Source organism: Lepisosteus platostomus, chromosome 23 (assembly GCF_059453375.1).
Source record: "Lepisosteus platostomus isolate fLepPlt1 chromosome 23, fLepPlt1.hap1, whole genome shotgun sequence".
NCBI classification, from domain to species: domain Eukaryota; kingdom Metazoa; phylum Chordata; class Actinopteri; order Semionotiformes; family Lepisosteidae; genus Lepisosteus; species Lepisosteus platostomus.
In genome coordinates this window covers 17840911-17858820 of record NC_142633.1, presented here as the reverse complement: position 1 = coordinate 17858820, position 17910 = coordinate 17840911, and the positions used below count along the sequence as shown (strand labels likewise).

Sequence of the window (17910 nt, the reverse complement as noted above, 5' to 3'; positions counted from 1 at the left end):
TCACAATAAACACACGTGATCTAACCCTCCCTTGATGTTCTAGGTTGCCTACATTAGAGACGATTATGTAAAAAGTATTTGCATTTATATAGCGCTTCTCATCCGAATAGATCTCAAAGCGCCTCGCTTCACTCTTAAAAGCTCCCTTCGATAAGAGGCGCAGATGGTTTCTGGGGGTGTGAATTACAATCCAAATTAAAAAGACAGACCGTTGTGTTTAACTCGCCCGGTTTCCTTAGGCCTGGGAGACGAGCAGAAAAGCGTTGTTTCTGTACGCGGTGTAGCTGTGGTGTGAGATCTCTCCCCGTTATTCTACTGAGCCCTTTTCCTGGGAGACAAGCCCACTTCTGACTCTGAAATCCGCTGATGAAAATATCAAATGACATTTTAACGCATAGTGTGTAACAATGGCATCTTATCTCAACATCATTTTGTAAACACGAGCAGTCCAATATTATGTCTTGCACCACAGTGTTTTAAGCTAATCGGAAAGGATTTCAATGACCTTTAAACGATCAATAAGATTGTTTCGTAAATATTATAATAACACCTCAGATGGTGTTTTCTCTTGTCCTCCTCGATGTTTTGTAATGTGAGCCTTTCACAGGCTGGAGTTTTGTTCATTAATTAAAAATAAGACGTTATTTGAGTCTTAAAGTTTATATCAGTGATATAGTTTGTGATATAGCCAGTAAACTAGTAATGTTTGCAAATTATACCAAATCAGGATGATTAAAAAACACCGTAGGAGGAGCAAATTAAATTCATAGGAGTTCAGACAGAATTCGAGACTTGGCGAACGCCAGCCGCCAGGGGGCGTCCGTGTGGCGCAGCGCTAGGGATCGCCTACATTTCCCACACGCCCCTGCTGCTAACGTCTATGGCGTCAGCCCTGACCTCGCAGCAAACATGATGGCCGCCTCCGTGTAGCGCGCTGGTTGCATCTCGCACCGAGCCGAGGAGGTCAACAAAGGGAGTAAGAGAGCGAAAGCAGGGACAGTGGAGGCATGGTGTTTCTGACTCTGTCCCGTTGGATCAGGAGCCGGGGGCCAGACCGGTACTGGAGGGTCCAGGAGGTTCTGAAGAATGCCCGGGTAGGAGACTTTATCCTTCCACCCTTCTCAGATTTCCGAGTCAAGCTCACTTGATTCCAATGCGGGTGAAGAGCCGTTTAGCCCCGAGACCTGTGTGGCTGTAGGCTGCTTTTCATTCACGCCTCGGTACCGTACAGTGCGCCTTCCGCCCGGTACCGGCGAGACCTGACCCCCGACGGCTCGAGGTCACGAGCGGGTGTCGCAGCTGGCGTGGGCTTTCCCTGCGAGTTTGCCGGTAATGCTGCTGATGGCACCTCGTTGTGCTCGAAGGGTCTCGACCTGGGAGACGGTTCCCGCCTGCAGAAGCGGCAGCAGGCGCCGGTTTAGCCTGTGGACTCCGTGGGCAGGGTGAGGGGTGTGGAGATCTGGACAGCAGGTTATATCTGCTGCTCAGGCTGAGCTTTCAAACTCCTCCAGGGCACCGACTGAAATCGGAGGACCTGGAAGCGCATTTAAAACCGAGAGCAGGAGGCAGGTCTTTACACAGAGAGTGGTGGGGGTACGGAACAAGCTACCCAGACGTGTTGTTGAAGCTGATGCCTTCATCAGAGGGAGACCAAGCGCACACCCATATCTGAGAACTTATGTTCCTCATTCGTGCCATATCCTGCAGGCTGTAAACTCTGGAATGGATCAGTCTGCTGTGCACTGGGAGTCTTACGCCAGGAGATGGAGCGTACTTCCTGAGTACAGCTGCTTGGAGAGCTGTGACCACTCCATTCCCTCTTCACACACCTCTGTCCTTCTCTGTGTGTGTGTCCGCAGCACTTCAGGGGCAGGAAGAACCGCTGTTTCCGGCTGGCGGTGCGCGCGGTGCGCCGTGCCTTCGTCTACGCCACCAAGGCCCGCAAGGCCAAGCGCAGGAACATGAGAACGGTGAGCAGCCGCGCAGCGGGGAGAGGCGCTGGGCCACACTGGGGGGGACAGCAGGGCAGTGATGCAGCACAGAGCCACACTGGGGGGGACAGCAGGGCAGTGATGCAGCACAGAGCCACACTGGGGGGGACAGCAGGGCAGGTGGCACCAGTCCGAAAGGTGTTGCTGGTCTTGCTGGACCGCTGCAGTTCCTCACACAGCCCCCCTCTCTTCCCGCCTCTCAGCTGTGGATCTCTCGCATCGCCGCCGCGTCCCGGGAGCACGGCCTCAAGTACCCTGCGCTCCTCCACAACCTCATCAAGGTCAGCCACACTAAACTGTTACTGTTCTTATTGTTAGATCACTTTCGTCATTATTAATAATAATGACATAACAATTATAATAGGGAAAGACACTGTGACTGTGTCTGCCTGTGTCCAGTGTCTGTGTCCAGGCTGTGGTCACTGAGCCTGTCCTCTCTGGGCAGCCAGGTCTGTCTGTGTCCAGGCTGTGGTCACTGATTGGCCAGAGTGTGTTCCTCCTGCGCTGACCCGTCTCCTGTCCCTCCGCAGTGCCAGGTGCAGGTGAACCGGCGCGTGCTGAGCGACCTGGCAGTGACCGAGCCGCGGTCCTTCCGCTCTCTGGCCGTGCTGGCGCAGACGCGGAGGGAGGAGGGCTTCCGGGCTGCCCTGGGGGACGGCCGCGAGCCGCCCGGCATCTTCTCCCGCGTGGTCCAGTCGCAGTGACCCGCTGACCACCACCCGTGGACCACAGCCAGCCAGTCAATCTGGGATTGACCTTTGACCTTGGACTGTTTCTGTAAATATATGGGCAGCACAGCTGTGTACTGTCGTCTTTAGTATAGTCTACTGGAGAGAGAATAAACTCGCGTTGTTTGATTAAACTGATTCCTTTTCTTGTGTTTTCTTTTTTCCTGTTTTGAGAAAGAGGCTTTTTTATTATGGTAGTCTCAACCTCTGGTTTTCAATTATAGTTATTTGACTGCAAACAGCAGACACATAAATAACTTGAGGGAGGTTCGGGCAAGAAGAGGCGAAAGTTCACTGTTCCCAACGGGATGCTAAAGGGATACGGAGGAAAAGCAGCCCAGTGTCTGTAAAAGGCACTTAATTTAAAGACAGTATGTTGCATCACTCCTCAAACAGACGCGAATGCTTTCAGATTTCCAATCAAACCACTGGAAACGTCCAGTGTTGCTGCTGTAACGCTATAGGGTCTTTCATCAAACTTTAAACTGATTCGCGTAGCGAAAGTGATTGACAGACCAGACGGACAATCAGAGTGACGCTGACGTTCTCTGGGCCGGATCTTGGGGGGAGGGCTCAGGCTGAAGCTTCCCCACTGTCCAATCGGAAGCAAGCGGAGGCGGGACTCTGGGACAACTCAATGCCTCGGGGTTTCCTGATTCCTCTTCCCCAGCTGCATGGAGCACGATGGCGGCTAGAGATCTGAGGATACCAGCCATCCCGGAGGAGGGGATCCTGATCGGAGACAAGCGGTACTCTGGGGTGAGGCTGACGCTGGACAACTGCCTCCTGTCCTCGGAGCGACTGGAGCGGAGCCCCTCGGCCGAACATGGGCTACCCGCAGACACCGAGGAGCAGCTGCGGAGGTGCGGATGTGAGCTGATCCAGACGGCCGGGATACTGCTGCGACTGCCGCAGGTCAGCGGGGAGAGAGGGGCAGATACAGAGGGGACGCTGTGTGCACTAGTGCTCGGAACTCAGACGAACACCGGGGCTGTGTGCACTAGTGCCGGGAGCTGAGACTCAGAGCTGGGGGCTGAGACTCACACAGGGGGGCTGCGTGCACTAGTGCTGGGAGCTGAGACTCACACAGGGGGGCTGCGTGCACTAGTGCTCGGAACTCAGACGAACACCGGGGATGTGTGCACTAGTCTGGGAGCTGAGACTCACACAGGGGGGCTGCGTGCACTAGTGCTGGGAGCTGAGACTCACACAGGGGGGCTGCGTGCACTAGTGCTCGGAACTCAGACGAACACCGGGGATGTGTGCACTAGTCTGGGAGCTGAGACTCACACAGGGGGGCTGCGTGCACTAGTGCTGGGAGCTGAGACTCACACAGGGGGGCTGCGTGCACTAGTGCTCGGAACTCAGACGAACACCGGGGATGTGTGCACTAGTCTGGGAGCTGAGACTCACACAGGGGGGCTGCGTGCACTAGTGCTGGGAGCTGAGACTCACACGGAGGGGCTGTGTGCACTAGTGCTGGGAGCTGAGACTCACACGGAGGGGCTGCGTGCACTAGTGCTCTGAGCTGAGACTCACACGGAGGGGCTGCGTGCACTAGTGCTGGGAGCTGAGACTCACACAGAGGGGCTGTGTGCACTAGTGCTGGGAGCTGAGACTCACACAGAGGGGCTGTGTGCACTAGTGCTGGGAGCTGAGACTCACACAGAGGGGCTGCGTGCACTAGTGCTGGGAGCTGAGACTCACAGAGGGGGGCTGCGTGCACTAGTGCTGGGAGCTGAGACTCACACGGAGGGGCTGTGTGCACTAGTGCTGGGAGCTGAGACTCACACAGGGGGGCTGCGTGCACTAGTGCTGGGAGCTGAGACTCACACGGAGGGGCTGCGTGCACTAGTGCTGGGAGCTGAGACTCACACGGAGGGGCTGTGTGCACTAGTGCTGGGAGCTGAGACTCACACGGAGGGGCTGCGTGCACTAGTGCTGGGAGCTGAGACTCACACAGAGGGGCTGCGTGCACTAGTGCTGGGAGCTGAGACTCACACAGGGGGGCTGTGTGCACTAGTGCTGGGAGCTGAGACTCACACTGGGGGGCTGCGTGCTCTAGTGCTGGGAGCTGAGACTCACATAGGGGGGCTGCGTGCACTAGTGCTGGGAGCTGAGACTCACACGGAGGGGCTGTGTGCACTAGTGCTGGGAGCTGAGACTCACACAGAGGGGCTGCGTGCACTAGTGCTGGGAGCTGAGACTCACACAGCGGGGCTGCGTGCACTAGTGCTGGGAGCTGAGACTCACAGAGGGGGGCTGCGTGCACTAGTGCTGGGAGCTGAGACTCACACGGAGGGGCTGCGTGCACTAGTGCTGGGAGCTGAGACTCACACAGGGGGGCTGTGTGCACTAGTGCTGGGAGCTGAGACTCACACGGAGGGGCTGTGTGCACTAGTGCTGGGAGCTGAGACTCACACGGAGGGGCTGCGTGCACTAGTGCTGGGATCTGAGACTCACACAGAGGGGGGCTGCGTGCACTAGTGCTGGGAGCTGAAACTCACACGGAGGGGCTGCGTGCACTAGTGCTGGGAGCTGAGACTCACACAGGGGGGCTGCGTGCACTAGTGCTGGGAGCTGAGACTCACACAGGGGGGCTGTGTGCACTAGTGCTGGGAGCTGAGACTCACACAGAGGGGCTGCGTGCACTAGTGCTGGGAGCTGAGACTCACACAGCGGGGCTGCGTGCACTAGTGCTGGGAGCTGAGACTCACACAGGGGGGCTGCGTGCACTAGTGCTGGGAGCTGAGACTCACACAGGGGGGCTGTGTGCACTAGTGCTGGGAGCTGAGACTCACACAGGGGGGCTGCGTGCACTAGTGCTGGGAGCTGAGACGCACACAGGGGGGCTGCGTGCACTAGTGCTGGGAGCTGAGACTCACACAGGGGGGCTGTGTGCACTAGTGCTGGGAGCTGAGACGCACACAGGGGGGCTGCGTGCACTAGTGCTGGGAGCTGAGACTCACACAGGGGGGCTGCGTGCACTAGTGCTGGGAGCTGAGACGCACACAGGGGGGCTGCGTGCACTAGTGCTGGGAGCTGAGACTCACACAGGGGGGCTGTGTGCACTAGTGCTGGGAGCTGAGACTCACACAGGGGGGCTGCGTGCACTAGTGCTGGGAGCTGAGACTCACACAGGGGGGCTGCGTGCACTAGTGCTGGGAGCTGAGACTCACACAGGGGGGCTGCGTGCACTAGTGCTGGGAGCTGAGACTCACACAGGGGGGCTGCGTGCACTAGTGCTGGGAGCTGAGACGCACACAGGGGGGCTGCGTGCACTAGTGCTGGGAGCTGAGACTCACACAGGGGGGCTGTGTGCACTAGTGCTGGGAGCTGAGACTCACACAGGGGGGCTGCGTGCACTAGTGCTGGGAGCTGAGACTCACACAGGGGGGCTGCGTGCACTAGTGCTGGGAGGCCTTGGGGAGAACAGAGTGAGAAGCACGGAGAGGTGCAGAAAAAGGAGAGGGAGGCTGTTTGGGGATATTGGGGGTGCTAACCTGCGGTGTGTTGCTCAGGTTGCCATGGCGACAGGGCAGATTCTGTTCCAGCGATTCTTCTACTGCAAGTCCTTCGTCAAGCACGGCATGGAGGTGAGTCGCCCCGCCTGCTCGCGTCCGCTCCCAGTCCCCCAGTCCCCCAGTCTCTGCTGGGCAGGGCTGCAGTCTCGGGGTCTCTCTCTGCCTTGCAGTCCGTGGCGATGGCCTGTGTCCACCTGGCCTCCAAGATCGAGGAGGAGCCACGCCGCATCCGGGACGTCCTCAACGTGTTCCACCGCGTGAGCCAGGTCAAGGAGGGCCGGTGAGAAAGACGCTCACTGCCTGGCCGCCGGCCGCACACGCGGACTGGTCAGCAGCCTCTCGTGTCTGTGTCCATCAGCCCCCGCTGCCCGATGCCTCTGGACGCTGCCTACATCAGCCTGAAGAGCCAGGTGATCAAGGTGGAGAGGAGGGTCCTGAAGGAGTTGGGCTTCTGTGTGCACGTCAAGCACCCTCACAAGGTAACAGCACACCTGTCTCACCTGTCTGGGGCGAACAGCCCATCCTTCCCCTGGCTCCTGCGCACACCTCCCCTTTCCTCACCTGCTTGCGCACCTGCGAATTCTGCCTGTGCCCAGGTGAGCCCAGGCCTTTTAATGATGCTCTGTGTTCCAGATCATCGTGATGTACCTGCAGGTGCTGGAGTGTGAGAAAAACTGTACGCTGGTGCAGATGGCCTGGTGAGTCGCTCTGTCCAGCCCTGTCCCCCTGTCGATCCGTCTCTCTCAGTCCTGCAATATTTCTTGAGTGTCTCCCTCCCCCTCCTCCTCCTCAGGAACTACATGAATGACAGTTTGCGGACAGACGTGTTCCTGCGGAGCAGTGCTGAAAGTGTGGCCTGTGCTTGTATCTACCTGTCCGCACGCAAACTCCAGGTCAGAACTGTCCTCTGCCTCTCTGCCTCTGCCTCTGTGGGCTCTGGGGTTGATCCTTCTCCTGATCAGCTGTTACCATCTCAGATCCCCCTGCCTGCTGAGCCGCCCTGGTTCCTGCTGTTCGGAGCCACAGAGGATGAACTAGAAGACATCTGTTGCCGAATACTGAGACTGTACACCCTGCCCCAGGTCAGTCTGTCACTGAATACTGAGACTGGACACCCGCCCCAGGTCAGTCTGTCACTGAATACTGAGACTGGACACCCGCCCCAGGTCAGCCTGTCACTGAATACTGAGACTGGACACCCGCCCCAGGTCAGCCTGTCACTGAATACTAAGACTGGACACCCGCCCCAGGTCAGTCTGTCACTGAATACTGAGACTGGACACCCGCCCCAGGTCAGTCTGTCACTGAATACTGAGACTGGACACCCGCCCCAGGTCAGCCTGTCACTGAATACTGAGACTGGACACCCGCCCCAGGTCAGCCTGTCACTGAATACTGAGACTGGACACCCGCCCCAGGTCAGCCTGTCACTGAATACTGAGATTGTACACCCTGCCCCAGGTCAGTCTGTCACTGAATACTGAGACTGGACACCCTGCCCCAGGTCAGTCTGTCACTGAAAATTGAGACTGGACACCCGCCCCAGGTCAGTCTGTCACTGAATACTGAGACTGGACACCCGCCCCAGGTCAGCCTGTCACTGAATACTGAGACTGGACACCCGCCCCAGGTCAGTCTGTCACTGAATACTGAGACTGGACACCCGCCCCAGGTCAGTCTGTCACTGAATACTGAGACTGGACACCCGCCCCAGGTCAGTCTGTCACTGAATACTGAGACTGGACACCCACCCCAGGTCAGTCTGTCTGTGTCCACTCTACAGCAGTGTGTGTGTCTCTCTCTCAGGTCCGTCTGTCCACTCTGCAGCAGTGTGTGTCTCGGTGTCGGGAGGCTCTCCAGGTGGCCCAGGCTTCAAAGGGGGGGCAGTTACCCAATAGCACCCCAAATCTTGAGCCCCCTGCCAACTTCTCTCCTGCCTCCAAGAATGGTAAGTCCACAGCTCCCGGGAGAATTCCAGAGGGAAGATCCGCTCTTAAACTGGAGGCAGGCTGCACGCTGGCCGGAGCGTGAACCTCGCGCGGGGGGCCGCAGGGGTCTGCATTCTGCCACGGGGGGCCGCTCATGAAGGTAACTCACTCGGGACCCTGGCACCGCGGAGTAATGACAGCGGCGCCCGCGCGTGTCTCCTCTCGCAGTCTCTCCAGCGGGCGTCCAGCTGGCCCGGGACTCGCCCCTGTCCCTCCAGGCCATGAAGAACGCCTGCCGCCGGCTGCACAACGGGCTCTCCTCACACAGAGCCGCGCACAGGTAATATAGCGCCCTACGCTGGGGAGGTCAGGTGGATCTGAGCGTTTCTCACCCCCTGCTCTCTGCTCTCTCTCAGGAGGGAGCGGCTGAGCCGCAGTGATGAGCGCGGGGAAGCCCCCCCAGTCCAGCGCAGCCCCAGGCGCAGGTACGGAGGCGGGGGCTGCTGGGACAGCCGTACACGGCCCCCTCGAGCAGACGCAGCGTCTGAGCGCTCTGTCTCTCTCTCTCAGGCGCAGCCGCAGTGTCTCCTCTCCCATGCGCACCTCCTCGGCGTCCCTCTCTCCCACTTATCGCAGGAGATCCCGGGAGAGGGACCGGGACCGGGACCGGGACCGGGACAGGGACAGGGACCGGGAGCGACCGCGAGACAGGAACAACAGGGGGGGCGCTCACCGCAGGTGGTGAGGGGACGGGCTCGGACACCGCCTGCTGCTGTCTGGGACCACCCTGCCCTGCTGAAACAACACTTCACGTCTGTGTTGGATTTTATAGAATGTACATTTGTATAAATGAATATATTTTTACACCACTTTCCTGTAAAAATTTGCACTTTTTTTAGTGAGCTGGAGCTTCAGAAAACACAAGTACACTTGGGTGTATGTGTATCTGTGCACTGCACACACTGGAGGAGGTGTGCTCTACACACTGCACACAGTGGGCACAGTGCTGTCTGTACTGGGATACACAGTCTCAGTTCTGTTGTTGTTACTGTGCCTGTAACTCTCGAACCCGTGCCCAGGCTGGCCCTTGACTGCTGGAAGATTTCTGCTCTGCTGGAGTCGTACGTCTGTATTATAATAAAGAGAACAAGCGGAATGTGTCTGGATTGTGGGAGAGCTCAAGCATGGAGAGAGGGTGGGGGTCAGAGAGAGAGTGGAGAGGGGTGTGGGGGTGTGGAGGTATGATCTAGTGCAGACGTGGGTGTGGAATGTGTGAGACAGTGAGTCTGTGCTGCGGTGCCTTCTGTGTGGAGTTTGCATGTTCTGTGGATTGTGGATTCTTCCCTGGTCCTTCGGTTTCTTCCCAGATTCCAAACACAGGCTGTCCACTTTGTTCAACAACTTGGCTCGCGAGGGACGGAGGGGTCTGCTCCTGGAGTCAGGGTGTTGTTCTGGCAGCTCAGGCAGCTCACTATTGACTGATTGGACCAGCACAACGACTTCTCGCAGTTCCTGAGTGTCTGGGGCCGGGCATTCCACACCAGGATTGGGCTGTTGGAGGGAGGGGTTATGGATCAGTTGTCGGGCCGTCGGTATCATGGAGCTCACGTCTGTGTCCCGCCCTGGTCACCCAGCGAGCAGGGACGGGCAGTAGACACCTGCCAGCCCTCCACACTTTCACTCCAAGGGAAGCCTCTGCTCACAGGTGGCTCAATTAATTAGGTAGCTAACGAGCTGTGCTGTAATTAGGGAGGTAATCTGCTTCCTCAGCTACTGTCACTAATACCCTGAGTGTCTTTTCCCCTCCACCTCCACCCAGCCTCTTGTGTGTGTGTGTATGTGAGCGTGTTTCCTCTGTGAGTGTGGGTGTGTGTATCCATGTCTATGGGGGTGTGAGCCTGTGTTTCTGTGTCCGTGTGGGTGTGTGCACACTCTCACCAGGGGAGAAGTGGGGTTCTGGCAGACAGGCAGTGCTGGCAGCAGAGTGAGGAGCAGACGCAGGCAGACTGACGAGTGTCCCAGAGTCCGCCTCACAGCAGACAGTCGCACACAGATGGGGGAGCAGACCAACAAAGTGGTCACTGTGCTCCTCAAAGCTGCCATTCCAGCCCAGAATGCCCTGTATGGGCTTCTTGTGATGCTGGGCATTGTGGGAAATGGGCTGGTGATGGGCATGGTTGGGAGAGGGCTCGTTAAGGAGGGCTTGGCCCGGCAGCACTCTGACATCATCCTACTGAACCTGGTGCTGTCCAACCTGCTGGTATCCCTGGTCCGAAACATTCCCCTGGTACTGGCTGACGTGGGGCTGCAGGTATCGTCTGTGTCCTGAACTCTGTGCTGTAATGTCTTTCTGTGTGCTGCTCTCTGTACTGAACTGTACTGTCTCTGCTATACTTATTGTGTGCTGTACAGCAACTCTGTGGTACTCTGTTCTGTACTGTGACTTTTTACTGTGACTCTGCTGTATTCTCTGGACTCTACAGGGACTCTTCTGTACTGTCTCTATACAGGAATTCTGTTGTACTCTGTACTCTGCAGTACTCTCTGTGCTCTACAATGAATCGGCTATACTGTCTCTATACTCTGCAGTGACTCTGCAGTACTGTCTCTGTACTCTAGTGACTGTTCTGTACTGTCTCTGTACTCTGTACTCTGTACAGTGACTCTGCTCTCTGTACTCTAGTGACTGCTATACTGTGTCTATAATCTGCAGTGACTCTGCTATACTGTCTCTGTACTCTACAGTGACTGTGCTATACTGTCTCTGTACTCTGCAGTGACTGTACTGTACTGTCTGTACTCTGCAGTGACTGTACTGTACAGTCTCTGTACTCTAGTGACTGTGCTATACTGTCTCCGTACTCTGCAGTGACTGCTATACTGTGTCTATAATCTGCAGTGACTGCTCTCTCTGTGTGCTCCCAGCTCTTCACCTCTCCAGGGTGCTGCCAGTTCCTGATGTTCATGTGGGTGTGGCTGCGCTCTGTCAACGTGTGGATGACCATGTGCCTCAGCGCCTTCCACTTCCTCACGCTGTGCAGGCTGGGCCCCGTGGTCCCCGCCGGCCCCCATGGCCCCCGGGCGTCTCTGCAGCGCCTCCTGCTGGTGCTCGCCCTGATCTGGAGCCTGAACCTTCTGTACTCCTTCCCCGCCTTCTTCTTCTCCACACAGGGGGGCCGCAACTCCACTGAGGTCAGAGCTCTCGCTTGTAGCCCCGTGAAGCTGACCCCTACAGACAGCACAAACGGTGAAACCCACCTCAGTCGTTAGTGCTGCGTTTGTGCCGGTTTGTGCCGTTGAAGTAACTTCCCAGCTTCTTTATTTCCCGAGATATTTCGCTTTTTTGGGGGGTTGACGTCACTCAGACCCCCTACAACGTTGTAGGGGAACTGGGCTGGTCTCAGTCGTTAGTGCCGGTTTGTTCCGTTGAAAGTAACTTCCCAGCTGCTTTCGTTCCTTAGATATAACGTCTTCTTTTTCAGGGGGTGACCTTGTCCAGCCCCCTATAACGTCGTAGGGGAAGCGGACCGGTCTCAATCGTTTGTGCCGGTTTGTGTCGTTGAAAGTAGCGTTTGTGCTGCTTCCATCCCCGAGATACAGCGCCTTGTTTTCCCGGTGATCACGTGACCACGCACGGCGACTTTGACCTCCAGTGACCCCGTCTGCCGAGTTCAAGCGTCTGTTACCGGTGCGAGAGTAACAGTCCTGCAATTGTGTTCCTCTGTTTGCCCCGGTTGGGGGTGGCGTTGGATTTTGCATTTAATATAAGTGTCTTCTGTGCGTTTGTTTGAGCAGGAAAATTAAATTTGCAAACAATTGCATGTTCTTACCAAGAGGCTTTAACAAGCACGTCTTCATACTTCGTAGCGGTGTGCTTCTTTAAAAATCGGAAGAAGTGATCAGTTTCTCACTCTCTCCTTCTTAAACATGCGCACCAAGGGACGAGCCACGTGTTCAAAAAGGCTTGAATCTGCAACTTTACGAACAACAAGACCACTGTTATATCGATCTTGAAACTAACACCTAGAAATGTGAATATGGGCTCTCGTGTTTTACCAGCGGTAATTTGGAAACTGGTGTCTCTTCAATGAAAGGAGTACACAAGCAATACTTTTTCGAGAACACGGTTAAAAATTAAAAGAAAACACCTAACCCAATGAACTAACATAGTAACTCCTCCCTAACTGTAAGACTGTTTATCCGTGTAAAGGCTCCAAAGTCTGGGGTCAACCAATCAAAAGATCACAACTGAAAGATCTGGTGGTCGTGACTTTGCTGTTTTGTAGGTCACAGAGTGACGTCACAGCCAGGAAAGAAGGCACTCAATTGAAATATATTGAAACATCCATCCCACCCGGCCGGTCAGACTCGGAAAACAATTTGCCCCCATTGTTTTCATCACAATCAGGAGTTCAAGCACCGAGTTTGTTGGTACCTGTAAACTTCCTTCTAGATAGTCACGTGATTACCCGAAAAAACAAGGCGCTATATCTCGGAAACGAAAGCAGCACAAACACTACTTTCAGCGACACAAACCAGCACAACCGCAGCACTAACGAATGAGGTGGGTTTCATCCTTTGTGCTGTCTGCAGGGGGCCAGCTTCACGGAGCTCCTGCTTGTCTGTCCATCTGTCCGTCCGCCCGCCCCCTGGTCAGTCAGTCAGTCTCCCTCCATCTCTCGGTAGGAGCTGATGCTGGTCAGTAGCACCACCCGCCCTCTGCTGGGGTGCGTCTGGAGTTTCCCCTCTCGCCGCGGAGGCCTGGCGTATGCCACCACCTCCCTGGTGCTGCACGAGCTCCTTCCCATCCTGCTCATGGTGGCCACCAACCTGGGCACCCTGCACACGCTGGCCAGGCACGGCCGTTCCCAGCGGGCGGGGGAAACCACGCTGACCCGCAGGATCCCCGCCGAGAGACGAGCTGCCAAGGTAGGGGGGCTGAGACACGCCGGGACACAGTGAGACACAGTGAGAGACGCTGGGACACACAGAGCTGTGCTGCAGTGTCAGTGAGTCAGTGAGTCAGTGTCTCTCAGTGTGCTGCAGTGTGTCTCAGTGCGTTGTCTACGTCTTCCTCCTCTAGGTGGTCCTGGTGCTGATCATGCTGTTCATCATTTCCTGGGGCGCCAGCATTCTGTCTGTTAACTACTACAACTACAACCGTGGGCCCTCTACCGAGTTCCTGCTGGTGATGGCGCGCTTCACCAACAGCCTTTTCATCGCCTTCAGCCCCCTGGTGCTGCTGACTGGACACAGCCGCCTGAAGGCCATGTTCAGGGTCATTGCAGACCACGTCCACAGCTTCTGTTTCTCGCAAAGGTGCTTGAAAAAGTCCTGTTAAAGCAAGTGATGTTACACCCGGAATATTGTTGAAAAATGTCTGCAAGGATCGAGTCCCAGTTAGAGCATGGAAAGTCCCCTTGTTAGATGCCCTCCAACCAGACACAGGTTCAGATCAGATTTCTGTCCTTGTGTGGCCGGATCTTAGTGCTGTCTGATACAGCCGACTGTGATGTTTTCACACATCATCTGGAAAAATGTCAGATGATCTGTAGCACCTCAAACAGACACTGCTGCCACTTCAGGCTAGTCAGTGTTAGGTGTTCCACAACAATCTAGTCTCGGAACAGCGCAAATCTCTTCAAATTTCTCTAAAATTTCTTTTTCTAACACGTGTGGAGAATTTCTTGTGAGCTCAATGTACTTTTTCACTTCTTGCAGAGGACAAGCAGTTGTACATCCCTGTGAAATGTGGTGATATAAAATATATCAAGCTTATTAAACTATTGCTACAATTAAACTTTGGATGTCTAAAACTGTTTATTCAATTGCAAACACGTAGATACTGGCTCTGTATAGTTTCAGAGTTATTTAAGATCTATTATCAATTTATCTAAACTAGGCAGACTAAAGACTTGTTCTGGAGCAGAATACCTGGTCTGCAGGTGGTGAGAACTGGAGAGGATCAGACTGGTGTGCACTGGGAGTCTGGTCTCCCTCCACACACTTAAGCTAAGGACTGCATTTTTTATTCATATCCTGGGCTACATCCCCAAAACACGTTTCTCTGAGCCATTCCCAGCTTGGCAATCTTTATTGAATATGTTTAAATCAGCATTCATACAGTATAAATTTTGCATATATGGCAATCATAAATTCCCTGTATTAACAACCTACTTCATCAGTAAGAGACTCCAGCACCGCAGGTCAAAGTCTTTTAACAGCTACAACAGACCCCAATGGGCGCGGTACAGGAGCGCTCAAGGAAGGGCTGGGACTCCCAGGACAGAGGTTCAGGCCTCGGCTCCAGCCACTTGTGTTATCCTAACATCACCAGTGCTTTGTGTAATCTGTTCATTATCTTTTTAACATGATTAATTCCCTCTCTCCATAGCAACGTCATCAGCACTCCTCTGCTGCCTCCCTACACAAGTCTTTCACCTGCAATCAGAGTACACATGGAGAAAGAGTCACCGGCCCCATGCACAGCTGCAGTGTATTGAGAGTATGGCCCAGTCTAGTCCAGTCCAGCTCCCGTCAGTACAGTCTGTTCCACTTCAGTCCAGTCCAGGCCTTGTCAGGATGCTTGATTCAGTCCAGATCAGTCCAGTCCAGCTCAGGTAACCTAGCCCAGGTCAAGTACTGTACATTCCTGTCCTGCCCGGCACCTAGAGTCCAAGCCCAGTCTAGATGCTGAGCGTGTTGAGAGCCCGCACTAGTGTGACTGAGCTGGGGGGGTTCAGGTTCTGGTCCTGGTTCTGGGCGGCCCGACTCTCCAGAATCTTCTGCCTGTGTCTCTCCTCCTGCCGGCGCTTCTTCTCCAAGCGCTGCTGCTCCTTCCGCTGCCTGTTGGACACCTGACAGGGAGGAGCAATGAGTGAGAGGAGGCAGTGGCCTGCATCACCCACTTGATGGGCAGGACCGTTTACATGCTCCGGCCTTCATCGGTACCTTTGCTGTGCGGCTGTGCACAGTACCGTCCCCTGCTGGCGGTTTGCTGTTCATGTGTTCTGTCTGCACCATTGGGCCGAAGAGGCGTGTCCCTGTTCCAGACTCCTCCCACAGACCAGGGCATGAATGAGTTTCAGGCTCTGACTCCTCCCACTCCACAGGGCAGGGCGGAGCTTCAGCACTCAGGTCACTGCAGTTCTCAACTCGACCTGAGGGGGGCAGCAGTGAGTCACAACTCTGGGGCCCATTGGGGAAAAATAATAATAACTACAAGTGTGTAGTGTGACAGACAGGAGGACAAATGGGCCGTGAAACACAGGGACAGACAAAGAGGCTGACCTGTGGGGCTGTATGATGCCAGGCTCCGCAGAATCAGACCGCTGTCCTGTGGGGGAAGGGGAGGGGTCGTTAATACAACAGAGATCTTAGACAGAGAAGAGAGACCTATGAGAAACAAGCAAGGTGAGGGGGAAGAGAGACAGGGAAAGTAAGACAAGCAGGCAGGAAATGAGAAGAAGGCTGAGGTGGATGGATGGACAAGGTAGGTGACAGGAGGGAACTCAACCACAGCGGAGAGATGGCAAGAGAGGAGCCTGGACAGGCGGCCATACTGACCGTGCTGCTCGTCCTGTAGCTGTCTGCAGGCCTGTCCGTGTTCCCACCAGCGCGAGAGTCCGGAGACTCGTGGTGGCCTCCTGACCTCAGGGTCTGCCGGGAGAGACAAAGAAGGGAGAGCTAGAGGAGCAGGAGACTGGGAGACCTCGCCCAGACCCCTCCCTCCCAAAACTACGACCCCTGACCTCTGTGCGCAGCTGGGCCGGAGTCTCGGAGTTGTCGCCGATTCGCCGCACACTGTCGTAGTGGTCACCATAGCGATAAGCGATGTGGAGCTCTCGGCAAACTGGCTTCTCGGAGCCGTTAATCTAGAGGGGAGAGAGAAGAGTGGAGAGCGATTAGCGCCATCTCGCTGCTGTCCCGACTAGTCCTCAGGCTGCACCTCTCCCAGGTCAATCAAACCCTCCCCAACCCCTCCTGAGCATCTGAGTCCACAAGAGATACCTGCAGCAGGAACGTGAGGCCACTACATCTGCGCGCTGCACCAACCCAGACTGACCCAGGTGACCCCAAGGCGCCGCAGGCACCCCGCAGCCACACCCACCTGCCAGAGAGGCGCGTTGAGCTGGTGAATGACGACTCGGACCTGCTGGCTGCGGGCGAAGGCGACAATGGCGTCGTTCCCCGCGAAGGTGCCCGGCTGAGCTAGGTTAGCCACTGACACAGACAGGGAGGAGGGGGAAAGTAGAGAATAGGAACAGCGGTTAGAAACCGCAGGGCAGTTTCCCTGCCCTCCCTCCGCTCCCTTCTCTCCCTCCTCTCACCGTGCTGAGCAAACGGGATGTCATCCTCCACGAAGGGCTCAAAGTCGTCCCGGTGTTTCTCCATGAACTCCACCGTCTCGCACCGCAGGCGCAGGTGACCCCGCGAGTGACCCTCCAGCTGGTCGCCCAGAGCCCGGAACAGACAGTTCCTAAGACCAGCACAAACCAAGAGCCATCACGACACCCGCACTGGCTCCCGGACAGGCAGGCAAGCACACAGAGGGAGACGAGCAGAAAGGGAGTGGCATTCGTACCCATCTCCAGGCACCTCTCGGAGCTTCAGCCCCAACACCTGCAGCTGATTACTGAAGCTCACAAACTCCTCCCCCTGCTCCTCCCCCGGGGGGCGGTTCTTCCTGTCCTTGGCCAATGCCCTGCGAGCTGCCCGCTCGTCCCGCTTCCTCTCCACGTCACACTTCCTGTTCCCGCGACCCGCCTTGGCCGACTGTTTCCGGGACATGAGGGCTGCTGGACACGCCGGCTGCGCCAGAGGGTCGCCACGGACACACGCACACCCAGACCCTCACAGCGCTCAGCCCTCTGGTCCACAGGGGCTCAGCCTGTCCGTCAGGGTCACGCCAGGCACTGCCGGAGAGGGGAGAGAGGTTCATGAAGACCCAGAAATACACACAATACATCGCCACCACTGAGAGACTACCAACCCCTCATCCACAGCACTCCTGTGACACTGTGATAATACTCTCTCAAGGCCCAGATACCACACTGCCAGGGCATGGAGCGATATTGTGTTAGGCGCTATATCACTTGAGTAATGAGTCAGAGTAGGTGAAAAATAAGACAGCAATAAAAATCATCCAGGTGGGGCTGCACACTGGGGGTGTGGAGGGGATCCCCATTGCCTGTAAAGCGCTTTGAGTGGAGTGTCCAGAAAAGCGCTACATACGTGTAAGCAATTATTATTATTATTATTAATAAAAATAACGATGCCAGTAACAGTGTACCTTGTCCAGCCCCGTCAGAACAGCTCGCATAACTTGACAACAATAGCTCTGTTTATGTCTCCAACAGCGCTCCTAAAAGTGGATGATTGTAAAGACGATACTGACGATACTGACGACACCAGTCGAGCCCCTGTGTTGCATCCTAGTGTTGTGTAGAGACTGACGCGTGTTTATTTTCAACCAGTACCTCCGCAACACCAGCGCTTCCGGCTTCCGGTTTCGTAGTAAGGTATCCTCCGAGGTCCAAACCGTACTCTGCGGTACCGAAATTTGCCTTTTTAATTCGATTTTTTTTTAAAGTAATCGGAGTACTTACTGGTAGGACACATTAAATATCCTTTTGCTCTAATTTCTTTCTCCCGTTTTCCCTTGCTCTCGTCACGTCTGACGTAACTGAATTACTTTACTTATTTATGGTTTGTGATAAAACTGCCCAGAAATACATTG

At 55.5% G+C, this 17910-nt stretch overlaps 4 protein-coding genes across 7 annotated transcripts; 3 read left to right on the top strand and 1 right to left on the bottom strand.

Moving 5' to 3' along the window:
• The first annotated feature begins 861 nt into the window (after positions 1-861).
• Positions 862-2857, top strand: mrpl20 (mitochondrial ribosomal protein L20). The gene is made up of 4 exons (XM_088617172.1): positions 862-1094; positions 1860-1970; positions 2195-2272; positions 2522-2857. The coding sequence occupies exons 1-4, from the start codon at positions 1008-1010 to the stop codon at positions 2693-2695; spliced, it is 450 nt and encodes a 149-aa protein (XP_088473298.1). The 5' UTR covers positions 862-1007; the 3' UTR covers positions 2696-2857.
• A 455-nt stretch (positions 2858-3312) lies between these two features.
• On the top strand, positions 3313-9327 carry LOC148642265 (cyclin-L1-like). 3 transcript variants are annotated; one of them, XM_088617151.1, is made up of 11 exons: positions 3319-3634; positions 6241-6315; positions 6414-6523; positions 6602-6722; positions 6877-6941; positions 7037-7136; positions 7221-7325; positions 8050-8191; positions 8400-8511; positions 8588-8656; positions 8742-9040. In XM_088617151.1, exons 1-11 carry the CDS (start codon positions 3404-3406, stop codon positions 8914-8916), a joined length of 1305 nt encoding a protein of 434 aa, XP_088473277.1. In that variant the 5' UTR covers positions 3319-3403; the 3' UTR covers positions 8917-9040. The 3 variants fall into 3 exon arrangements, with proteins under 3 accessions (XP_088473279.1, XP_088473280.1, XP_088473277.1); XM_088617154.1 differs by lacking the exon at positions 8588-8656 and having other exon boundaries at positions 3318-3634; XM_088617153.1 differs by lacking the exons at positions 8400-8511; positions 8588-8656 and having other exon boundaries at positions 3313-3634; positions 8742-9327.
• Positions 9328-9775: 448 nt separating this feature from the next.
• Positions 9776-14019, top strand: LOC148642264 (olfactory receptor class A-like protein 4). Its single transcript, XM_088617173.1, has 4 exons — positions 9776-10482; positions 11097-11363; positions 12858-13100; positions 13255-14019. The coding sequence occupies exons 1-4, from the start codon at positions 10225-10227 to the stop codon at positions 13510-13512; spliced, it is 1026 nt and encodes a 341-aa protein (XP_088473299.1). The 5' UTR covers positions 9776-10224; the 3' UTR covers positions 13513-14019.
• A 227-nt stretch (positions 14020-14246) lies between these two features.
• otud3 (OTU deubiquitinase 3) lies at positions 14247-17712 on the bottom strand. 2 transcript variants are annotated; one of them, XM_088617157.1, is made up of 9 exons: positions 17651-17712; positions 16756-17086; positions 16502-16650; positions 16282-16394; positions 15923-16045; positions 15738-15830; positions 15462-15507; positions 15123-15331; positions 14247-15028 (listed from the first exon to the last, which is right to left on the bottom strand). In XM_088617157.1, exons 2-9 carry the CDS (start codon positions 16959-16961, stop codon positions 14858-14860), a joined length of 1110 nt encoding a protein of 369 aa, XP_088473283.1. In that variant the 5' UTR covers positions 16962-17086; positions 17651-17712; the 3' UTR covers positions 14247-14857. The 2 variants fall into 2 exon arrangements, with proteins under 2 accessions (XP_088473283.1, XP_088473282.1); XM_088617156.1 differs by lacking the exon at positions 17651-17712 and adding an exon at positions 17464-17644.
• Between the last annotated feature and the right edge of the window lie 198 nt (positions 17713-17910).

Coding starts and splice junctions, on each gene's coding strand:
- LOC148642265 (XM_088617151.1), top strand. CDS start 3,404: ATGGCGGCTAGAGATCTGAGGATACCAGCCATCCCGGAGGAGGGGATC. Junction 6,524..6,601: donor AGCCAGGTCAAGGAGGGCCG/GTGAGAAAGACG, acceptor TGTGTCCATCAG/CCCCCGCTGCCCGATGCCTC. Junction 8,657..8,741: donor CAGCGCAGCCCCAGGCGCAG/GTACGGAGGCGG, acceptor TCTCTCTCTCAG/GCGCAGCCGCAGTGTCTCCT.
- otud3 (XM_088617157.1), bottom strand. CDS start 16,961: ATGTCCCGGAAACAGTCGGCCAAGGCGGGTCGCGGGAACAGGAAGTGT. Junction 15,831..15,922: donor CGGCCCAGCTGCGCACAGAG/GTCAGGGGTCGT, acceptor CTCTCCCGGCAG/ACCCTGAGGTCAGGAGGCCA. Junction 15,332..15,461: donor GGCATCATACAGCCCCACAG/GTCAGCCTCTTT, acceptor TGCCCCCCTCAG/GTCGAGTTGAGAACTGCAGT.
- mrpl20 (XM_088617172.1), top strand. CDS start 1,008: ATGGTGTTTCTGACTCTGTCCCGTTGGATCAGGAGCCGGGGGCCAGAC. Junction 1,971..2,194: donor AGCGCAGGAACATGAGAACG/GTGAGCAGCCGC, acceptor CCCGCCTCTCAG/CTGTGGATCTCTCGCATCGC. Junction 2,273..2,521: donor TCCTCCACAACCTCATCAAG/GTCAGCCACACT, acceptor GTCCCTCCGCAG/TGCCAGGTGCAGGTGAACCG.
- LOC148642264 (XM_088617173.1), top strand. CDS start 10,225: ATGGGGGAGCAGACCAACAAAGTGGTCACTGTGCTCCTCAAAGCTGCC. Junction 10,483..11,096: donor TGGCTGACGTGGGGCTGCAG/GTATCGTCTGTG, acceptor GTGTGCTCCCAG/CTCTTCACCTCTCCAGGGTG. Junction 13,101..13,254: donor CCGAGAGACGAGCTGCCAAG/GTAGGGGGGCTG, acceptor TTCCTCCTCTAG/GTGGTCCTGGTGCTGATCAT.